We start from the raw sequence: 23384 nt of genomic DNA, 5'->3' as shown, positions 1-23384 counted from the left end.
TGCATCCTCATATAAACGTTTATAATATGAGAGGAACTCCTTGTTTACTCCTTCCTGGGTGTTGTGGATCTGGCCTTTCGCATCTCCGACTTCTCTGATCACCGTCCTGGGTGTCTCATTTTTATATAACCGGGCCAGTAGCCTGCCTGGCTCGTCTCCCCCCGCATGTTGCCTCTCTGGGTATTTCTTATAATTTAGCTTACAATCTGTCCCAGAGTTCGCTGCTAGCCTTCTGTAAGTCTCTTATCTTTCGCGCTGTCTTCCCGGGTGGTACGCCCCTACGCATCAGGTCCTCTAACTCCCTTTCAGTTTCCTGCAATTCTTGTTCTACACCCCCTTGGAGACCTTTGGATTTAGAAATGGCTACTCCCCGCACCACCACCTTAAATGCCTCCCATACCGTATTAATGACAAAGTATTCCTCGATAGCCTCCCTCAGGTCCTTTCGGAAACCCGGATCCTGTAGGGGTCTCTGCTCTGAGCATCCACGTCGGGATTCGTGCCCTTGGGGGTTGGTATCGCCACTCCAAGACCAAAGGCGAATGGTCCGACAACACTTGGGCTCTGTATTCTGCGCTCACCATTTCTCCCGCTATCTCAGCGGCGGTGAATATATAGTCCAGCCTAGTGTGCAAGTCATGTGGCGCTGCATAATGAGAGTATTGCCTGTCCGTTGGGTGCAACCGCCGCCACACGTCCTCCAGTCTGAGGTCCGTCAACAGTGTCCCCAACGCTTTAGCTGCAGGCGCGGGTTTTGCTAGCTTGCTATCTGACCTGTCCATCTCGGGGTTCAGGGTGCAATTGAAATCACCTCCCCACAGTATCACGCCACCTAACAGGGGGCTAATTTTACCATACAAGGACCTAAAATAGGCTGCAGTGTCATGGTTAGGGGCATATACATTTATGATGTTCACTTCTCTGTTTTCCAGGAGTCTCGCCACCATCACCATTCTGCCTTCTGGGTCTATCGTCGACCGGAGCAGCTGAAACGGCACATGTGGTGCCACCCATGTAACCACCCCTCTTGCATATGCCGAGTATGTGGCTGCCCTGATGCTACCCTTCCATTTTCGCCTAACCACCTCCAGTTTCTCATTGGTGAGGTGGGTCTCCTGTAGTAGGGCTATGTCAATCCTCATCTTCTTTATATACATCATTACTTTGTTACGTTTTAGATAATTATTGAGACCCCGCACATTCCAGGTCACTACTCTAAGGTTCCCCGATTCCATTGACTTGATGTCCTTCCACCCCTCTCCATTTCCCATGTCGTTCTCTATGGCACGTTTTCTGGCTCTTTTCCTTCCCACCCCCAACAACTTCCCCCTGCCCCCCTTCCCCAACTTTACCCCACTGCACACAACTCTCCCCCTCTCCCCTCCCTGCCCAACCCCAACAAGTGCCCAGCTCCATCCCTGGATCGCAGGCCCACCCGCGTCTTGTCCTTTCTCGTGAGACTGAGGGCTAGGACCCTGCGGGGCGTGACCAGACTAATGGTGACCTAACTAAGCGTAATGCTATGGGGTTCAAGGGTTGTCTCCCAGGAGCTACCACTTATATAATTAGGATTGTTTTTTTTCAAACGGATCTTGCAAGCATGCATTTTTCCAGCAACACATTCTCTGTAAGCTTTATTTAATACTATATTCTATTACCAGTGTCTTGTGCTATGTCACCAGAGATGACCCAGCTGCATGTTACTTATCTTCTTCGACTCCTGTCTGGACACCCGATTCGTGGGGGCGACTCTGCATATACAGCCATTCCATAGCCTCCTCCGGCATTTCAAAAAACAAGGTTTTGTTCTTATGGAACACCTTCAGTTTGGCCGGATAAAGCAACATATATCTGTGACCAGCTTCCCTCAAACTTCTTTTCACCGCCCCAAAGTTCATCCTGCTGCGTTGTACCTGCAAAGTGTAGTAGCTGTAATTTTCGCAGACCCCCTTTCTATCGTTCCACCCTTCCGGAAGAATTCGCATATTTTTTCCCGATCCCGGTAGTTTAGAATCTTTGCAATCAGCGGCCTTGGAGGGGTTCTCGGGGGAGGCTTCTTTCATCCACGCCCTGTGCGCCCTTTTAACTGCAAACCCCTGGGTCAGTGCCCCACCAGTTATTGTCCTGGGTGTTAGTATTAGCAGTTCATGGTGGTGGCGCGAGTTATGGTTGCTTAGCTTACTAGAACTGGAGAACTTCCAAGGGTATTTCGAGTGAACATGTTTCATGATGTTACATCACTGTATATAGGTTATTAATAATTCCTCTTTTAACATATGAAAGAACTGTAAAACTCCTTCAACAAACATATTTTTTGCAACGCATACTGATGTGTGTCGTTATCAACAGTGCATTCTGGGGATGCAAGTCATGGTTGAATTGCCTAGTGCATGAGGCTCGACCATGACCCCAGTGACACCAAACCACCCCTGTCATCCACTGCAGCTACCCTGAAACCTAGTTCTGTCCACTATACCCTCATAATGTGACGAATGGCCTGTGCACATGGCTTGCAACCATGGCCAGTCTCCACAATCCATAGGGTGTGGGCTAGAGCCATGCAACATTCCCCAATAGGCAAATCAGAGTAGATATTTGTCCTTGCCAAGGGCCAGGCCCACAGGCATCAAAGTTTTATCACTACCTTTTGTACTTACTTTTTTCAAAAAAGTAAAACACAGGACAGATTTGCAAAAGCATTCTTTCAGGTCCTTGCTAATGCTCCTCACGCATGTTTGCTGCAATTCCGTCCAGCACTATGGGCTGCAGCCGCAAGCAGAATGTCTTTCCCATTCAAACCTAGGGCTTCGGCCATACCGCATGCCCCAATAAAATCAGTGTAAGCATTCCACCTTGTCGAGGGGCAGGCCCACTGTCCATGCACAACATTTTTTCCTTCAATTTTGACCCTTTGGAAAAATAAAACACGACAGATTCGCAAAACCATGCTTTGAGGTCTTTGCTGATGCTCCTGGCGAATGTTTGCTACAATCCTGTCCAGCACATCGGGCTGCAGCCAAGGGCAGATTTATTTCCCCATTCAAACCTATCATGATTTGGAAAACGTTACCCCGTAGCCGTCCCTGCTGGCCATGCCTACTTTAACCCAGTGCCGGCCTGTCATGGTCATGGCCAGTAGCCAGATTGTCGGCCATGACCCAGACAATCTGGCCAATGGCCACAGGTTATATACCTCAGTCACCAAAGGTATATCACTATTTTTTGTACTTACCATATGACACTTTTCAGAAAATGAAATATGGACACATTTGCAAAACCATGCTTTAGGATCCTTGTCAATGCTCCTTGCACGAGTTTGCTGCAAATCCATCCATGTTTTATTTTTTGAAAAGTGTCAAAATATACATACAAAAAACTGTCATGTAACTTAGCCCCCCCCCTTGACAAAATGCATTCAGACTTTGCCCAAACGTTCAAGGTTGGGTCTATAATCTTTCAGACAACATTTGTGCAGATTTGTCAAATAGCAACAAAGTGAGAAGCCATTTAAAAATATTGAGACCCCCGCTAATTTTGCCGCTCTTGACAAAATCACACCAAACTTTGCAAAAACATGCAAATCTGGGTCTAAAATCTTTTTTTAAACTTATGTACAGACTTGTCAAACAGCACCAATTTTATAAGCCTTTAAAATATTTTGGGACACCCCCTCTAATTTTGTCCCCTCTTGACAAAACAGCACCAAACTCTGAAAACCATTCAGGGTCATGTCTAAAATGATATTGCAAAGTGTCATGCAGTTTCATTGAGTGGCGCCAAAGTTATAAGCCATCCAAAAACTACTTTTCACCGACCATGTAATGCAGAAATATGCATGGATGCCACTGAATATCGGAGATATTCGCGAACATCGCAGGCATGCCCCATAACATCTGAGGTGTTCGCAGACTTTATAGAAGAAAAAAATAACTGAATTTTGGCTTTCTATGGCCATATCACATCCCTCACCTCCCCAGAGGTTGTTTCATTAGTTTGACACACTTGTGTATAGGCAAATTATAAACTACTTACCATATCATATATCAAGTGAAATGTTGTGTTTTTTAATATGTTTTTACCACAATGTCCGCTGACTATGGGCGCATTTTGCGAATCCAACATGGCGTCCATTTCAAAGGTTTTGACGCACACTTCACGTTTTTAATTGACCAATCAGTGGTCGCGAATGATGTCTGCGAACGTCACACTGCTCTCCGATTGGCCATGAGGCGTACGCAAACTCCGAATCAGGAAATGAGTCTGCGGCCCATAGGGAGGATATAAGTAATTGTTTTTTACCTACTTTTTGGCCATTTAAAAAAAAACTACAAGACAGATTAACAACAAATTTGCAAAAGCACGATTTCAGGACGAAACTACCGCTCATTGTGCAAGTTTGGTGCAAATCTGTCCAACGGTTTGGGCTGTAGGCGCGAGCAAACATTTTCCATTGTGTCTATGAGGATTTAAAAAATGTTAGGACTTCCCCGTATAACTTTGCACCTCTGGATGAAACCGCACCAAACTTCACTAAAACATTCCTAGGTGGCCATATACTTTTTTTGCAAAGTTTGTTGAGGATTCGAAGGCGCCCAAAACGTGCTCATTCCAGGAATTGAGCAACTTAACCATAACTACATGGCCGCTACCTCAGGCTCTGTAATAAATATATATAAGAATTCTAAAACAGGCATGGAAATGCCATGCACGGCACTTGTGCTTCTCCTCACAAAGACAGCAATTTGTCATTCACCCTGGCCTTTTGGGTTAGTGAGGAGGTTGCCTCTTTAAAGAGGGAAAGGCTGATAGGAGTTTCACATACATTTCAAAATGGAGTGCCTCTTCTTCAAAATGGAAAGCTCAAAAATGGACCAAGAGGCCAGAGGTAGCAGGATTAAGTTAATTGTGGCCATGTGACAATCAAATGGTGACTGATAAGGTTTGTGGCTCTTTTATGCCAGCTAGGCATAAAAGGCAGTAACTAAACTGCTTGATCCAGTCTTTTGGTGAGCATTTAACAGTTTCGGTGTGTGTGGGCCTTGCTCTCCGCGTGGTTAGAAAGGGCCCTGTAGTGAATTGAGATTTTTCCTCGACTCACACAAATAACATATCACTGAATCCATGTGGCGTCGAAAGGAAAGGAACAGCTGGCAACATGGAGATCAGAAAATCGCTTATCAGCTACAAGACAAAAGCTTCAGCCACCCTCCCCACTGAATAACAGTACAGCTGAAATTGCACAGTGGAAGAATAGTTACCTCCTATGTATAAGACTCGGCTTCAATTCCCTATTAAGGACAGTGGGTGTGCCGACTCTAAATTAATGAAATAACATCTACAACACCACAAAGGCATGGGGAAATAAAACCTTTCATTAAGCAAGAGGAACACAGAGAGCCAAACCTACCGTCTACCCAGAAGGAGCAAACCAGATAAACCTGAGCAGAGCTCTTATATAGGAGAGTAAATATAGGAGAGTAAATTGCAACGCCGAATTGGCTCAACTGTTATTCAAACTGACCAATAGGTGGAGGCTATGAAGTAAGCACTACTTCCACCAATGGTGAAGGTGGACAGTTCGGCCAAACAGTAGTCAGATGGAGGGGGTGGACTGAATAAAAGAAGAGTCAGTTCAGTTGCAAGTTGTCTCAGCTGGGAACTAGTTCCCTGTCTCGCTGATTTGGGGAAAGCAGTGGAGAGGAAGCCTGAAGCAGGGGAAGGAAGGTTGCCTTGGGTTTGGAAGCTACAATGCTATGCTAAAGAGGGAAACCTGAGAGAGCCCAGCTGAACTCAGAGGAGAAGTGGCTGGCACCCCTTTGATCCACGAGCCCAGAGAAGCTGGAAGAAAGGCAGCCCATGCTAGCCCGTGGAAGGGGCTAGGGACATAAAGTTCATGTGGCGAGTCAGAAGGAGGACACAGACTATCATGTGGTGTTTTCAGGGTGGTTTATTAAAGAATGGTTTATCATAAGCCTAACTTTCCCAATGACTTTGGGTGTTTCCTACCTATCGTACTAACTAATGTGCTCATCAGTCTGTCATGGAAGTCCAAATCTATCCTAATTGACCCTACCACTATATAAACTAGTCAGGGCTCTGAGAATTACTTGCATCTCCTTAAGATACTTCTAGTATCAGTCTGTAAGTTATTATAGTATCCTTAAATATCCTCTTGTTACTTCTTTGATCAGAGTCTGTAACTCTTCCAAAGGGCCTGTGAGCTTTCCCCTTCCTTTAGTAATCTCTTTGTTAAATCTCTTATAACTTTCACCCCCTTGATTGTAGATATTAATATATTCTTGACTAGATTTGTGGCTTGGGGCTATTATCCCCCTTTGTATGTTACAGTTCGATTCACTTTGGACTCTCCGACCTTGAATCTGTTGCACTATAGGTGCCTTTTCCCAGGGTATTATCATCACTGGCTTCTCTCGCTCTTCATTCAACTTTTCAATAGTTTGTGCTTTCGGGTTATCACTCTTTGAATTTAATTTTGACTCTTTCTTTTCCTAAGGAATAGCAATATTGGGTTCTGCTCTCTCTTTATTCAGCTTTACTATAGTTTCCTTTTTTGTGTTCTCATTCTTTAGATTGTCTTGTTTCAAGATCAACTTTGTTTCATAATTAGTACTGGACGAGTTGACTCTACAACACGATTCCCTCTTTGAGGCCACCCACGACTCCTATTGCTCAGAGTTCCCTTCTTCGAGGCAGAACGTCATCCAGAGTCGGGTTCCTCAGAATCCTTCTAGCTTGGGCTAGGCCGCTGGTGCCTTTCTCTCGTCTGCGTTTGTTTTCTCTCTGTTTCTCGCCTCCTCTCAGTGCTCCGGTGTTCGAATGAGGATCCTTCCACCTACTGACTTCTCCGTCAAAATGTTCTTGGCGAAGTTGGTTTTACCAGCAGTCCACCATGGATGGTGGTGGGACCACCTGTGGTCCCACCCCCATCTATCCTCTGGCACCTGCCTTGCTGGATTGTCATGTTTCTGCTATGCCACAACTATGGTGTTCCGCTCTGTGCAGTGGTACGAGTTTGAAACTTGCAGGCTCTCTGGTTCCGGCTCCTTGAAGGTGTCACCCTGCACAGGGTCTCCCCGGGCTAACTTGCACTTCTGATTTTTTTTTTTCTTTTCTCTCTCTCTCTCTCTCTCTCATCTCAGTCAATTGGTTATTTTCATTTAAAGGGACATAGTCCTTTTCAGTAATATAACAGCAACTCTGCAGAGTTTCTTCATCTCAGCCTTGATGTAAAGAGGTTGCTGGTATTTGAGAGCATCTCATGCAGGCCATGACACACACAGCTTTAGGGAGTTCCTCATGCGGACGTGAGTCCATGTCCCTTCAGGGGGAGTATTTCCCAGTGAGGTCCTACTTGCCTCCAACCCTAGGGAGGGTGTTGCGGAGCGGGCTCGCCTTCATAGCTCCTGCGGAGAAGGGACAAATTCCCTCGGTTCATCACATTCCCCAGTGAAAAAGGGACTGTGGAAAGCCTGACTACTCCTGAAGGGCAAGAGGCAAGAAGGGGTGGTCCTAGTACGAAAGAGTCATGTAAGAGACTCATCCCCTTAATCTGAGTGAAGGTAGCCTAAGAGAATAAAGATAACCCGAGAGAGGGGAACGAAAGTCAAGAGATCACTATCACTCTTTCTCTTGAGAAGATACCCCAAGAGAAGGGGACAAGAATCAAGAAAAGGAGAGAGAGCGAAGATACCCGAGGAGAGGGGAACACAAATCGAGAGACCCCAGAAGACGGGAAGAGGGTGACGACACCCTGGAATAGGGATGATAGAGAGAAATACCCTGAGGGGAGTTAAAGAGTGTGTGACACTCTGGAGGGGAACAGAAACACTCTAGTGTAAATAGTGTAAACTAGTGCAATCGGCACCCCAAGGTGTCAGGAGAAAGACTGAAATACCTCAAGTAAGACTATATTTGGAACATTTTGCCATTACAGTGGCACCTGAAGAACTTTCTATCCATGGGAGAAAACCTGGAACAGAAGCAGAAGCAGCAGCAGCAGCAGTCAAGCATCATTTTGGTTGTTAAACCCTTTAGATATTTGTGTTCATTTTTTTCTATAAATGTGGAAGGCTGGCATGGGGCGTGGGTTAAGGACTTTATATTTTGATTCATTCTGACAAGAAAACCATTTACTTGAACTTTTGAGTTTTAGAATACGGAATACAGCTCTTAGAGAGAATGTTCAATATTTTAGTTTGTCATTTTCTTTGAGGCTGGCCAAGAGGTCAGGCTAATTGTAAAATATAATATAATAAAAATACATGAACAAGATGTCCCAAGAGCCCAAGTATTACTTCTGGTCCGCCACAGCCCTCACACACTTTTTAGTGCTGAAAAAAACCAATGATAGAAACGGGTTTAGATCTGATAGAAAAGAGGAGAAATGTTTGCAGAAGTCCCTGTTTTACTTTTTGTACACCTGCTCAGCCTCGTGCGGTCAGACTACTTTTCAGTCCTTTTGTTCATTTTAACAGTGCTATTTCTGCCCAAGCCTATAGCTGACTACAGGAGTCACTCGCCTATTTAACATTCCCTTGTACCATGAACAACTGCCTCAGTTGAAGACTCAGCCACCCAATTTGAGGATCACTCGCCTATTTAACATTCCCTTGTACCATGAACAACTGCCTTAGTTGAAGACTCAGCCACCCAATTTGAGGACTAGTGCTGGATTTTCCTTTCATTGGCTGGAGAGTTGGGTGTATGGCTTTGTCCAGCTGCCTAAAGGTGTAGTGGAGGCAGGCAATCCAGGCATTGGCCTCAACTGCATATTTATTGTTTCGTGGGACCAATATGATGCACTTGGGAAAGAGGGTTCATTATTCCCTCCCTTTAGAGTAAGAATGGATGGCAAGGAATCAATCAATTCAACTATTGGTCCAAAATGATCCCAATAAAATATTAGGTGTTGGATCCCAGATCTTTAAATCTGTGCAGAAATTGAAGTCTACCCATTTCACAATGATCCATAACCTTCGATAATGTCTGCTTGCGAAACATGTGGTGTTGAAGAGTACAGGTCGAAAGTACCCAGTACCTGAGTGCCACTGTACTTTCTATGGGTTTGGGGGAGACATTTGGCAGTATTGTATCCCTAGGGAAGTGCTCCAGGATCTGATAGACTACAGAACTTTGAGACCATGTGAAGGGAAGGAGTAGATTTTAAAAGGACTTTATCAACCGAACAATTGCACTAAGCCAGGTTTGCAGAATATCAACTTGGGCTATATCGTGGAAACATTTATAGAATTTCAACTGAGGTGATTTGCACACTTTGTGGTCATTCAAAAAACCCTACCGGATGATACTGTTGAGTGGGCTGTCAAGTCCGGACCTAATAATTTATGTGGTGCGTAAGCCAATCAGTGACGTAGCATGGGGCGCCTTCACTACACATCCTGGGGCTGCGGGATGCCCGCGGATTTCATTTTTTTTTTAATCGTTTCTTTTTTAAGTCATTCGATTTTAGAATTAAATTATTTCCATTACGGTGGTGATCCTAACGGAAATATTTATTTTCAGAAGACTGAAGTCAAAGTGACTTCAAAAAGAAATTTGTTCTTTTTGAAGTCAGGGGAGGGCAGGAGCAAAGGGGGCAGCTGCCTTTGCTGGACCTGTCCTCTGCACCCCATGTACCGGTGCGCCCCCTGCTGCCGCCGCTTTGTGTGCCTGCTGTAGGTTTAGATGTGCAGACCAGAGCAGCAGCTGCTTCAGTATTCGTGTCTGCCACATTTACAGCAAACTAGTCCTGATAACGCTTGATAGATTGGGAGCTACCCTCTTCCCCCAATCACGTTACTTGCTGCGTACGTCCTTATACTGTATCCGACAAGCACGTGGTGTCACGTTGTTCACGATTGGGAACAGGAAAGCCTCATCTATAGTGAGCAGGGTGTCGGGTTGTTGGTTGGGCTTCTGTGCGAGCAGAAAGGGCCGACACAGGAGGTAGCAGAGTCTTGGAATGACGGAAGAAGCTGAGATGATACCACTGCAAAGAAAGGCAAGTGTGTTCGTTGTATGTGCAATGGGTGTGAGCGAGTTTCTGTGCATGTGTTACGCCTGCATTTGTGGTGTTGTGAGCAGGAAAGTTATTGTATGAATGCGGCATGATGGCATAGAGTGGAGCACTGCATAATTATGCATTCCTAATGCTGTCTAACATTTGAACTTCGGGAGCGTTAAAACGTCTCTGCTATTTGTGAATGTTGGTATATATATTTTTTATGGAAATGGTTGAGCTCTGCCCCCACTTAGGCCTCCGGATGGCAGGCAGATCCCAATCCCCTCCTTAGTGTTAAACGGGTTGCTTGCAGTTAAATCCTACTATGGCATTTTTCCCACTTTCAACCATTAAACTGTAAAGGAAAACTGGAGCTGCTCAATTCGCACAAAAAAAAATTCTATCTCACTTCGAGTTTGTATCTTTGCACAAGTGCACTTAAACCTTCATAAAAGTGCTTTTTCAACTAAGTGTGTTACATTTATTTTTTCAAAACAAGTGAGGTTCGAACACACAGTTTTTATGGCATGTAAACCTGCACCAACGGGTTTTAGGGCAGCGGCATATCAAATCATATGCTGCATCACCCGATTAACAAAAAACAGCATCCTGTAAGTTAAATACAAAAATAACTTTTAGCAAATTCATCAAGTCCATTAATTTAATTTGCTTCCACCTTTAAACACTTTTAAAAGTGCTTTCATTTGTTCAATGGCAGTTACAGAAAGTGGCACTGTGCCTCTTCATCAACACAGATATTATCTTACCCTGCCAAGTATGCACCGGGCAGCATGATATCCCTGTTCACTGCAACACGTTATTCTTATCAAGAAGTGGGCCGCAAAGTTTGGCTATCCAGATGGTGTGGACTACAACTCCCATCTGTGGGGGGCATTTAAAGGCCCCAAAAAGAAGCCCCTTTCACATGAACAGCAAGATTTTAAACACTGAAACAAATACGGCCATGTAGAATTAAAGAGCCATGTGGAAAGGGACCTACCTGTCATTACCAATGGATAAGCAGCATTTTAATCTACAAAAGAAGGAGGAATCAAAGATCCCCGTCACATAAAAAACTGAATTTCTGAACACTGAAAACAAAAACGGCCTGCAGATGTGTGTGCAAACAAAAACTGTTTTAAAAAGTAAAAGTGAAAAAAATATCACTGCTCACAGATAAATGTTTGGAAAACAAAATATGATGAGCGGGTTGACCAAAAGCAATGTATATTATGTTTCACCCACAAGACTCCAGTGACATTATAAGAGCCATTTTGTCTTCATGGAAAATGTCAGCCCAACACAGACCCTTTTGTTGGCTTTGGGCAAACCTGCACAAGGACATCTCCCACTTGGAGCCTGGATGTCACATCTCCCATTTAATGACCAACTGCAATAGAAATGTCCTGCTAAAAGTGTCAAAATTCAGTGTTCTCAAGACCTGCTGGCTCTGAAAGCATTGACTTCAAGAAAAAGTCACCCTTGGCCAGAGCATGTGTGAAAATGGGGGCACTCACTTCAAAGAGCAAGCGTCCAGCACAAAGGAGACGGATAAAAAATAAAAAAAACACTGTGGGCACAGGCTGACCCAATGAGAACAATTGACCGGAAGGCAGGAGTCAGGGGCATTTGACCCACATGAAGATTCACAATTAATTTAAAAGGACTATTATCATTTAGGCCTTTTTGTCAGCAAACATAAGCCAGATTGATTTAATTTTTGTACCAGTTCTATATATTTTCGAGGCAATTTGGGAGGATATAAGATTCATTTTCCTGTGACTCTGGAAACAGTAATGACCAGTTAAACTAGGTTTCTGGCTGATCTGAACATGTTCCAAATGTGAGAGTTGGTGAGCGGGTGGAAAATTAAATTAGGGATATGCTTAATAACTTACATATTCATATTAGTTGTGCCTTTTATGGAAGCAGCAGAAAGGTGCCACATGGCCATGCTATATGGTACGGATTTGGTGGTCTAGTGAGTATAAATTTAAGAGCATGTTTCAGTTTGGAAACATCTTTTTTGTTTTTTCTAGACAAGTGTAAGATGCACATTTGAAAAACATTAGTATATCTAGCATTTAGGAAGCCTGCTTTTAATAGTGACGACCCCCACCCCAGTGATAGTCATGGCCCATTGATTCCTGTGGTTTCCCCTTTCAGGCCAGAGGAAAGACCTCTGGCTGAGCAAACTAAACCTGCAAACTCTCCCATGACAGCTGAGTGAAGGAGCACCTTTAAGGCTGCTGGAAAGAGTTCTTTGCCAGGGGGGCGTGTGCCTCACTCAGATCGAATTCTGAACTTCAGCCTCCGTCACATCTAGATACGATCATGAATGGTAGCATGTGCCACACTTAGATGGAATTCTTAACTTTAGCCTGCGTCGCATCCAGATAGAAATGTGAATGTTAGCATGCGCCACACTTAGATGGAATTCTGAACTTTAGCCTCCATCACATCTAGATACAATCATGAATGTTAGCATGTGCCACATTACGATATAATAGTGCTCACTATCCTGCCTCACATCTAGATAGGATATTGAAGATTAGCAAGTGCCACACTCAGATAGAAAAGTGAATGATAGCAAGCATCACACCTAGACATAATTGCAAGGACAGCAATGCCAATTAACCAATCCACTAACAATTTCACCCTTCTGCATACACCTCTCAAGCTCTAACCAACCACAACCCTAAAACACAACAATCTGCACAAAATTCACTACACTGCAACAACAAAACAAACCACACAGACTCGCACAACAGCACACAATGACTGCCGACCGTAAAACACCCCAAGCCCAGCAAACAGACCCACCGGGCTGAGGCTGCCAACAGCACATCACTGCTCTCTTGCACTTGCCCAGCTTATTTCCACTAACTCACCCCCCCTTCCCTTTTTTTTCAGAGCCGCCAGAGCGCCAGAGGCCACTCCGGTGGTGATAGTGCATGGTACAAATATCATTTAACATTAACATGTATTTATGCTGAGTGAAGTTGATTGTGTTGTGCCACGGATAAAGAGGTTTTTGACATTTTTGTGCTAATTTCTATTACTTTTAATTGAAATAAAAACCAATATATTTTCTGTACACCGGCCTGGTTCTTGGTTCATTGTTAGCTAAGGGGAGAGGGATCCAAGGGGCATGATATGTGTCTGAGATAGGGCTAAAACAAATAATAGGTTAAACAGTTTGTTGCATAACCACTTAAGTGGGGAGGGAAGGAACTTCCCATGTTGAAGATGGCTTCTTAATAAAACGTTACACATCAGTCCTAGCCAGTATAATCAATGAGAGAAGGATCATGGGAGTCATAGTCCAGAAAATCTGAAGAGCCGCAGGTTACAAACTCCTGTATAAAGTATCATGGTGGGCCCAGTTTGTCATAACTAAGTGTGTTGCTATTTGTCTTGAGCCTGTAAGTGTAGAAAATGTTCTGGGCTGGCGGCTTACCTGCCCCGGGCACCCACTTCTATATTAACCAGAAATTATATTGTTGTTGTTTGCATTTTATAGGGATAACCAAGTGAGGGCTAAGGTTGAGCTCCTTTGCTATGGCATGAACAGTCTAGTAGATTCTCGTGTGAAAACTAATAACCCACTTACAGTACACAATTGATTTGGCCTTCTGGTACTTCTCTCTCGCGCATCCCTGGCCTTGGTGCCATTCCACAGGTCGAGTTAGGGTTATTGCTGTTCACCGTACTTTCAAAATCTGACTACAGTAACACATGCACCTGATACACTTCAGGTGCTAGGTGCTGTCCCACTGATTTGAAATTTACATTCCGGAACATCAGATGGATAGAGGGAATGACGGAATCACAGACGAGAAGACCAATCTGACTGGCTTCAAAAGAAAAATCGAGATTTGATCCTCCACCACATACCATACCATCTGAATTCACCACTTTTGAAAAGATAGTCACAAAGAAAATTCAGAAACAATTAACAAAGAGAATTACTAGCACGACAACCTAACACAGGAAGAAAGTACTGCCCTCAAAAACCTTAGTATGGATGTGAATCTAACCATCAAACCAGTTGACAAGGCAGGAGGTATCGTCCGCCAGGACACTAAAGATTACGAAGTGGATTGTGAATGTCTACTCTCAGACCATAGAGCTTATATGAAATTGGAGCTCAATCCCATCAAAAGACTCAGTGAAGAAATCATCAGTCCTACTACACATGCAGAAACACACAAATGGATTTGCCTAGATGAGAACATCTTTCTCAACCAGGGTAATCCTAGGACACCAGCATTCTACACCATCCCCCAAATACACAAGGACCCTACCAACCAATCGTATCTGCATGCGATTCGCTTTTGGAGCTGTTATCACTAAACACAGATTTCTTCCTGAAACCATTTGTGACCAAGATGCCATCATACATTAAGGACACCACACAAGCCATTAACATTCTGGCCACCATCGCGACAGATGACTCGTGCACTCTAGTCACCATGGACGTCGAAGCTGTGTACACACGTCGATCCCAGAGTGTCTGGAAGTTCTACGGTCCTTTCTGGACACCAGAGAAGACGCCACCAGTGTTCCCACCGACTTCATTCTCGAATGCAGTCGGTTAGCTATGTTTAAAAAAAGGTAGCAGACGCTCCTCTCCAGAAAGAACATGGCATGATAACCTTTTCTGAGGTGAGAGTATGCAGCACACACTTTTTGCTCACTGTACCTTTTACAGATTGGAAATACCCATTTGCATATCAGTCTTTGTCCCGCCCACATGGGCAGTCCAGCACCGAAATGCTATGGCAATTCCTCTCTGAACAAGAGTACCAACAGCAACCCCATACACGTGTTTAAGCCTTGTTGGGCCTCATCAGTAAGGTGAAGCTGCGCCTCTCTGAGCACAGTGAGCAGGGAGTCCTACAGGAGTCCCTGTAGCTCCCTTTCCATTATTGTCTGCGATTGGGTCACCCGCAACAGTATCATATTATGCAACAGAGGAGAGGATTGTATGTCACATGTGTAAATGCTTGCCTGTATGGGGGATGTTGGCCAACAGGCATTTTGTAACCCCCACAACCATTGGAAATGAATGGTTGATACCCCTAGAGGGTATATCAAGATGTGATCTAACTACTTAGACAGCACGCATACACATACTGTGGGAGGTTTTTACCCATGCATCCGAGCCCTACCACAAAAACTGTCCAGTACTGGCATGGAAAACATCATGATGGCCAGAACTTCCCAGAAAATGCACAGGGAAGTGCATGAAGAATAGGCTGCCACCCATTTTTGCCGATGTTATGGGCACAGAAGGGCACTGCCTAAAACCACCATGGGCTACCCACACAGTAGCCTGAAACCATAGGGAATAACAATGCTGATTGCCAAAAGCAACCTAGAACTGTGGGGAATTCATTTTCTTAAATCCCAAAAATGGTTGCATTACCAGTACTCACCACTATCAGAAAGCCGGCGTTTTAAAACAACACCAGACATTTGTGTAAAACTGAATAAATGAACCCAGAGCAGGCCAAAGAAAGACTTACTAAGAGGTGGATACAATGTAAAGTTATATTCTGAAGTGACTTGAAGGTTTATAACAAGACTGGCTGAGCTCTGCAGGGGCTTAAAATGAAACTGGATTTAAAATTACCAAAAATCGAAATGTGTAAATAAACTGAGGGACAGACTTCTGACTGCCACATAGTTTGTCACTGTTAAAATGTCATAGTTTTGAACTTAGAATCAGCATTCCAGCTGCATGTGTAAAAATTGTTAGTTTTATTTGAATGCAGAAAACTGGGTAACTAAAAGTGACAGTAGCTGGGGCCTGGCTTAAGGAACTGGATTCTGCCCGACAACTTCCCCCCAATTGGAGTGAAACTAGATCCACAGCATTTCTCAGGCCTGGCTGCATTCTGAGGGGAGGTTACCCCTCTCTGATTGAATTACCAAGGGACTGCTAGAGACTAAACAAAGGACCCAGGCAGAGGGTTTATTGGGGGGAGGCTATAAATGGCTTCCTCTTGAACAATGGGCCTTCCAGGGCCCAGGCAGATGGTTTATTAGGGGGACCGTTAAATAGCTTCCTCTTGGCAGAAGCTGGGAGGGGCAGGGTCTCTGAGCTTGGCAGAAACTGGATAAACTGGTTTCTACACCATGTGACCTGAAAAGACACACCCCTGTTGCCCAGAATATGATTCTAAGAAAGAGGTATAACTCACAGTGCGGACTTGTCAAAATTATTTAAATGATACCATAATTCTTGTGAATTTTCTGTGCACGTTTTAAGACGCGTTGGGAATTTGTGTGATGTTCTGGGGCAATACCCCGCTATTTATGGATACTACAGACTCTGTGTTTAAGCTAGAGACATGGGAATTTACTGGAGTATGTAAGGACAGGTCGTGTATATGTGTATAATTTTTAATGAAGAACCAAGGTTGCATAACCCTCTAAAATCGAAACTAAGTTGCCATTTTTGAATGCAAGCCCTCAGGAAGAGCAGAGTTTGAACAGAGTATACCTCATGTGATAGGTAATATGTACATGCAATGAAAAACCACTATGTATTTGAGAAATGTGTATTTTGATCAAATATAGATTTGTGTGCAATTTGACAGGGGAGTGTCCTTTCTGCAAGCTCACCGACGACTTCACATCCAGAGATCCTACACTTAGACTTCCAAGCTAAACAGAGACTACAGAACTTTGAACCAAGAAGGCCCACTGCAAGCAAAAGTATTTGTCAGCAGGCCCAAAAATCATTTGCAGACTATTCACAGCTGGACCCAGGTGTTGATTCTGGCCTGAAACCCTGTGCCAGAAAGATCCAGAAGCAGTGCTGTACCCAGAGAAAGCAGAGCAGTATCCAGAACCAGAGGCTAGAGATCCAGAGTGACCCAGACCGCTGTTAGCAGAACCAGAGAGCTGACCCAGATCACTGTGAAGAGCCGAGACCAGAACCGGAGTCCAGTCCAAAACCTGACCAGATCCGTGGGGACGCCCATTTCAAAATATATTGTGAGTACCTAGCAGAACTGTGCAGAACCAATCTCTTAATTCAATCTATTTTAATCTAACCAGAACTGGCTCCTAACTGTCACCTGTCATTTGCAAAGCTGTCACCTGTCATTTTCTAGCTGCAAGCTGTAACCTGTCGCTTTGAACTTTTAAAATTTAAAATCCGAAAAACTACCTTTATTTAATTGTCCGTATCTCTGGAACCGCTTGGGCTAGGAACTTGGTTTAACTTTCCTCTGAAAGCTTAGAATCTCAGCTGCTTTTCAACAAGCTTAGAACCGACTTGCTACTCCTTATACTTTTGGCGTAATCGTGATTCACGCATTCGCAAATTTTGCCGCGATTCGCGATTTGGTTAAAAATCCAGCCACGTGTGAAAACAGCAGCTTCCTTGCTTTCCTTTGCCAAAAATTTGTTTAACCTGCTAGTTACTCCTAGATCCTTGCTAAAGTGAGCCTGAACTCATCCCAAGTATATTTCACTCACCCTGAACCTCCTAAAGGGAATTAAAACCATTTTCAGCATATTCCTCACTTCATTGCCAGCACATATAAAAGCATGTTGGGCCTGTGTTTCAAACTTCTGTAGTCTAAGCTTGCTGGGGTGAACTGAATTACATTTGATTGTATTTCTGAGAACTGTGTGCTTTCCTTCCATTTCCTTGCATTGCATAAAGGGGGGAGTGGATTGCCAGAGGAAAGTGATTACATTGTTTTGTTGAAATCATATTGAGTATTTTCTGTATTGCATTTTCATTCAACATTGCATCCATCTAAAACTAGATAAAGCATTCTCTACCACCTTATTCTTCTGTTCCTATTCCCAAGCGTGCTACCTCATCCTTTATACTACTCCTGGGTAATCAAATCAGTTTATTAGTATAACATTACCCATTGTTGTTAACTGCTCATGTTCTGAAGTGTGATATTAATTATTAATTTATTATAAAGTGTGATATATATATAATAATAATAATAATAATTAGGCTTTTATATAGCGCTACAAACCCTCAGGTATCTGAGCGCTGCTTATTATTACCCACGGTGTGTGGTGCTCATTTATCGACCTCGGAAGGATGAAAGGCTGAGTTTGGCCCCGCCGGGATTCGAACCTGCGTTAACAGGCTCTGCACGGGTGTCAAAGCGGGCGCTCTACTCGCTGTGCCACTTGACTGGCTTATACTGTTTACATTCTCAAATAAACCATTTAAACTTGCAAAACAGAACTACTTCTTGGCTCAGGGGGGTTCCAAGAGAGGGGTGTTATATAGGGGTAGTCATCCAGAACTCATGAACTGGACATAAAGATATATCAATAAGGGTTTCCATTCAGTATCCCAGACAAGGCATTGACTTAGCTGTAGTGCTGGATTGAATCCTCTTACAATACCCTTTCCAACACATAGTGGCCCTCATTGGAATATCCCCTATAAATATTTATTCAGTCACCCCCCTTATCCCTCCCCGGAGGTGTAAAAGGTTTTGAATTACATCCCAAAATATGCTACCCCCCCCCATCCGACACCATGTGACGATGCACTGAATTGTGTAGTCCTTCTGGGCTCTCCTCGTCCAGGTTAGTTAAGCAGGACACAAGCCTTTTTTTCCAATCATGCATTGTTTTAACCACGTTTTATCAACCATGCTCCATCCTGGTATAATTTTATACCAGTAGCCCATAATACTTAATACTTTTTTCGTGCCATACCTAGCAGATGGCCCCGATCTCAACTAGAATGGCGTGTGTAGCCGCACCCGTGCTGAAATTACTGCAGCGACTCGAGCCTTCAGCGTTGACCAACACACTGAACAATAGTTTTCAATATGGACGGCCACTTGCGGGCCGTGAAAGCATTGTTCTCAACGGTTGCCATGGCAGCGGCCGCTAGCACCCTGCCCAGCTTGGTTGCCATGACTCCCGCCAGCATTTAATCTTAGAAGCCACGACCACGTCCCGCTGTTCCTTCCACTGATCGGACGTGAGCAGAACCCGACAGCCACAGCAACTCCACCTTTGGGAGGTAAGGACAGATGGCACCCAATTAGCTGCAACATGGCCCGTAGCCACACGGACTAACGCACAATAATCACCCTGCCATGGACGCTGACTCGCAGCACACTGTAAGTATAGATCACATTAGATCACCCGCAAACACACCACTGCTTGGCTACAGCCATATGCCTGCGTACCATAACTGCAGCTGAATTCTGCACACACACTCACACCTTCAGTTCACTGAGGAACCTGCTTAGCCTGCGGGACTTTAGCACTGTGCAGTACAATATTAATGCATGCAGGGGACGACTCTAGATGAACTCTAGCACTTTTGAGAGCAAGTAGTTCTGCTCACATATCTCATCTTTGCAGACCAAACAGCGCACGTGGCAAGATTGGAAATCTCACAAATACGTACCGCCCCGGGCAATCCACTGATACCCACTCAGTATCTGGCTGATTGTAGACCATTTCCCAGGGGGGTAAGTGGCCACATCTTGTCCTCACTGCCCTGTACATATTTATTTTCAAGCCAGAGGGATGAAAGCAGTGAATGCAGGCCTTTGTTTGTTTATCCCTTATAGATTCCCCGTTTTTGAAATACTGAATGTGCGTGCTTAATCAATAAGGCATGGTAAGCATGCCCTCACAAGGGCCTTGTTCTTGCTACTTTCTAGCCTTGTTACGAAATTGTTTCCCTTACACAGAACCACACTTATCCACACTATATCTGTTTTCTAGGACTGTCAACCCTGACCAGACCTCAATTCCCCATCCTGATGAAGGCTTATCAAATTGCACCCCACAGAATAGGCTTGAGGCCGAAACACAGTTGTGTTGACTTTTAAACTACACAGAACCCGTTATGGAAAGCGGGCACACACTGTCTTGGTGTTTAAAACCTGTATGAAATCACTTACCCCGATGAACCTTGCAGGGTTTTTGCACTATCTAACATAAACTCTATTCTGTGCCAAGCGTTATGATCACTATTCAGTAATGTGTATGTTAAATGTTGGGAATGTGTCGTAACTACCGATTTTGTTTACCTTTCTTGAAGTGTGAAATATTGTAATTTCTTTGTCATTACATAAATTCTTATTAAATCAGTTTTTAGGGTAATTGGCCTCATTACGATTGTGGCGGTAAGGCAACAACGGCGCCGGTAATGCCACCGGCGCCGCTGTTACCATAACGCCACATTACGAGTTCGGCTCGCAGGTGCCCCTCTGCACGCCTGGTCAGACCAGGTGTGTAGAGCGGCACCCGCGAGCAGAACAGGATGGTAGCAACGGTACCGCTGCTATCATCCTCCCCATTCCCATTAAGCCCTATGGGGACTCAAATGGGAATGGGGATGTACCGGCTCCGGGTCCCGCGCAAGGGGAATTACCGGGCCCGCCAAGGTCGGAATGGCCCGGTAATTCCTCTTTTGCAGAGCCCGGAACCGGACCCGAGTTTGGGGATAGCCATGCCGGTATAAATGGCATGGCTACCTCCAACCTCGTAATGAGGCCCATTGTGTCTACAGGGTCACCTGATCTTTTGTTTTTCAAAGGATATTTTACCTGGAGGGATCATGGAACAGCCAGGTGCACCTTTTTTTGTACGAGGTTGACCAATGCCTTGGAGGACAGCATTTTTGTACCAAGACAAAAATACATTCTTATATTAATTGTGTTTAGTGATGTACAGAACTGGTGATTTGGTGGGCTTGGTGTGATAAATCTACTGCTATTTGTTGGGTACAGCCAGTTTGAAAATGGTTTCTGGTAACAGTACTAGCATATATTGGGCAGCAGAAAGAAAGCTTGTACAGATTAATGGCAGATCAGATGCAGGCCTATGTTGTGGTCAACGAAAGGTGAGTGCCAATATTGTATATACTGATGGCTGACTTTTGTTAAATGAAAATGTGTTTTTAAATGCTCATATGTGCTGGTGGTGACCTGCCACCTATTGTTTCCTTTCATGTGGTGCCCTACAGAAATGATTGCAAATTATATGGCTTTTTACACTATTTATCACAAAAACTGAGTTGTAAAATGCATAATTTCCATATTGGACAAAAAATTCTCTGGGGTGAGAAACCTCTCCACTCGGCAACCAAATGCCCCTATGATATGTCGCTGACACTATTCTGTGGAAACATGAACACAAAAACAATGTAAAAAAAATCACAAGCCACCACTGACATTGAATCATATTGGAGGGACGCTCACCCTCACTGCACCAAAAGCTGCCTCTGCCACACCCCATATTACATCGAGGCCCCAGCTCCTCTGCGCAGGACAGTAATGGGAGGCCCGTTCCTCAGAGCAACAGATTTGCAAAAGGTAAATCAATGCATTTTGTGTAAATGTGGGTGTGTGTGTGTGTATGCAAGTGTGTGTCTATTGTGTGTGAGTGCATGATTTATGGTTGGGCTGGCTGGCTGGCTGTGTGGGTGGGTGGGTGCATCAGAGTGCATGGTAAATGGGTGCAGTTAATGGGTGAACATGTGAATGTGTGTGTGATTGTGTTAAATGGCTGGATTACTTACTAGTAATCTTCATTACTCCTAGTGCCACTCTTCCTCATCCCAGTACTTACATATGAGACAAGGGGCCTCATACGTACGTACTGGGATGAGGAATGATAATGATGTGTTATTATATAGCACCTCTATCTAAAGCGCTTTACAGAGCGCATATTTACATGCAATATCACCCAACCCAAATTGGTACACATTTATCGACCTCTGAAGGATGAAAGGCTGAGTTGGCTTTGCCGGGATTCGAACCTGCGACCTGCAGATCGTGCTCAGACCGCAGCAGCGAGCACTCAACCCGCTGAGCTATCATATTATATACATATATATATATATATATATATATATATATATATATATATATATATATATATATGGGACGTGAAGGTAATTCTGGACAAGGATCTTATTTTGGGGGTTGAGGTGGGGGGCAGGAGGGAGAGGGGGTATGCGTGGGGGGTGGGTGAGGGTTGGGGCGCTAAATCTTAATGGACGTCTATGATAAAGCATGCATGTGTTATAGTGGCTGGATCGGCCTTTTGGTGCAGCCAGCCTAGCCATTGTTTACCGTGGAATGGCAGATTTTTGGGGGCATCTAAAATCAAGTAAGCATCCTGAGTGTTACTACGTATCTAGTCTAGCATTTTGGTGCAGTCGCCATTTCTTACTGTGGCTTGACTTTTTTTTACTGGAATCTCTGATAAAGCAATCATGATAAGTGTAATTGCCTGGCTAGACTGGCATTTGGGTGCAAAGAGAGTAGCCGTTTCTTACTGTGGCACTGTATATTTTTCTGAGTATCTGTGCTAAAATAAGCATGATAAGTGTAATCATGCTTATTTTAACCCAGATAAACCCGCAGATTAGGTAGGTATGTATATAGAGTTGAATTCCACTCAACAAATACCATGAAAACGTAATGCACAGCTAAGTAAAGCAGCTCACTGCAACTCACATGAAGTCTTTTGCTGTTAACACAATTGCAGCCACTGTAGCACAGTAATAATGACCAGTCTGACTGTTCGAGGGATGAATCGGTGGCTGCCAGCATTCGGCACCAGCATCCGAGCAAAGGCACTAGGACGGGAAAGATTTGGAGTCGTAGTGCCTCTACTGAAGCCGGCTTTTGGCTTTGTAAGATCAGAGAGTGCCACCCCACTGCGAGGAAGAGTCAGCGAGAGGCTGGCACTGTGATCCCCTCACCTGCTCTTTCATTTCCGCGTAGACTTTCTGGGAGTTCAGCTCCACCTGCCGCTTAAACTCCTCCAGGGCGGAATCCGCCTGCTGGGCCTGCAGCCTCTGGATCTCCGTCACTCGGGTCAGCTGCTCCTCCTTCTCCCTACAGAGAGACAGAAGATCCTCAGTGTTTAGGAATCGTGGCATAAAAGAACAAACGCGCGCTTGTGAGAGAAGCTCCAGCAATTGCCCTCCCTTTCCATTTAACGCTTTATTCAGGCTTCGACTTCCTGTCCCTGATCTTTCAGAAAAAGCAGACACCTAGGTCTGCAGGTCCGGTCCGGACAGGGCCCTCTTCTTTTCCGCCTCTGCTGCCCAAACGCTAGTATTCAGCCCACATCAAAGCAACACCCACAGCAGAGCAGGACACATGCGTGCACAGTTGAGGGCCTATCTCCCGCCAATATGTGGAAGGGGCCTTTCACGCTATTCAAATGAAGAAGTGATGCGAGTAGATGGGAAACTCTGCGAATCAACCAGCGCCTCTGCCCTAGGGATACATCCCTTCCCGCCCACCTTATGTTGCTATAGTGGGAGTCCCTGGGGGACAGAAAGATGCAACAGCAAATTAATTCTCTGTTTGCACAAACATCA

The 23384-nt window shown here is 44.5% G+C and overlaps 1 protein-coding gene across 2 annotated transcripts in view; it reads right to left on the bottom strand.

The window, feature by feature from the left end:
• Positions 1-23384, bottom strand: part of CEP112 (centrosomal protein 112) — a 3147769-nt gene that overhangs the window by 1535806 nt on the left and 1588579 nt on the right. For both annotated transcript variants that reach the window (XR_011305153.1, XM_069655053.1), the window contains exon 18: positions 22758-22893. Coding sequence is in view for 1 of the 2 variants with exons in the window: in XM_069655053.1 (XP_069511154.1) it covers positions 22758-22893 (136 nt within the window). In the remaining variant the exon portion in view is untranslated. The remainder of the gene's footprint in view (positions 1-22757; positions 22894-23384) is intronic.

This window comes from Ambystoma mexicanum, chromosome 3q (genome assembly GCF_040938575.1).
Source record: "Ambystoma mexicanum isolate Mex_15411 chromosome 3q, UKY_AmexF1_1, whole genome shotgun sequence".
NCBI classification, from domain to species: Eukaryota; Metazoa; Chordata; class Amphibia; order Caudata; family Ambystomatidae; genus Ambystoma; species Ambystoma mexicanum.
This window is presented reverse-complemented; position numbering and strand designations above follow the sequence as displayed.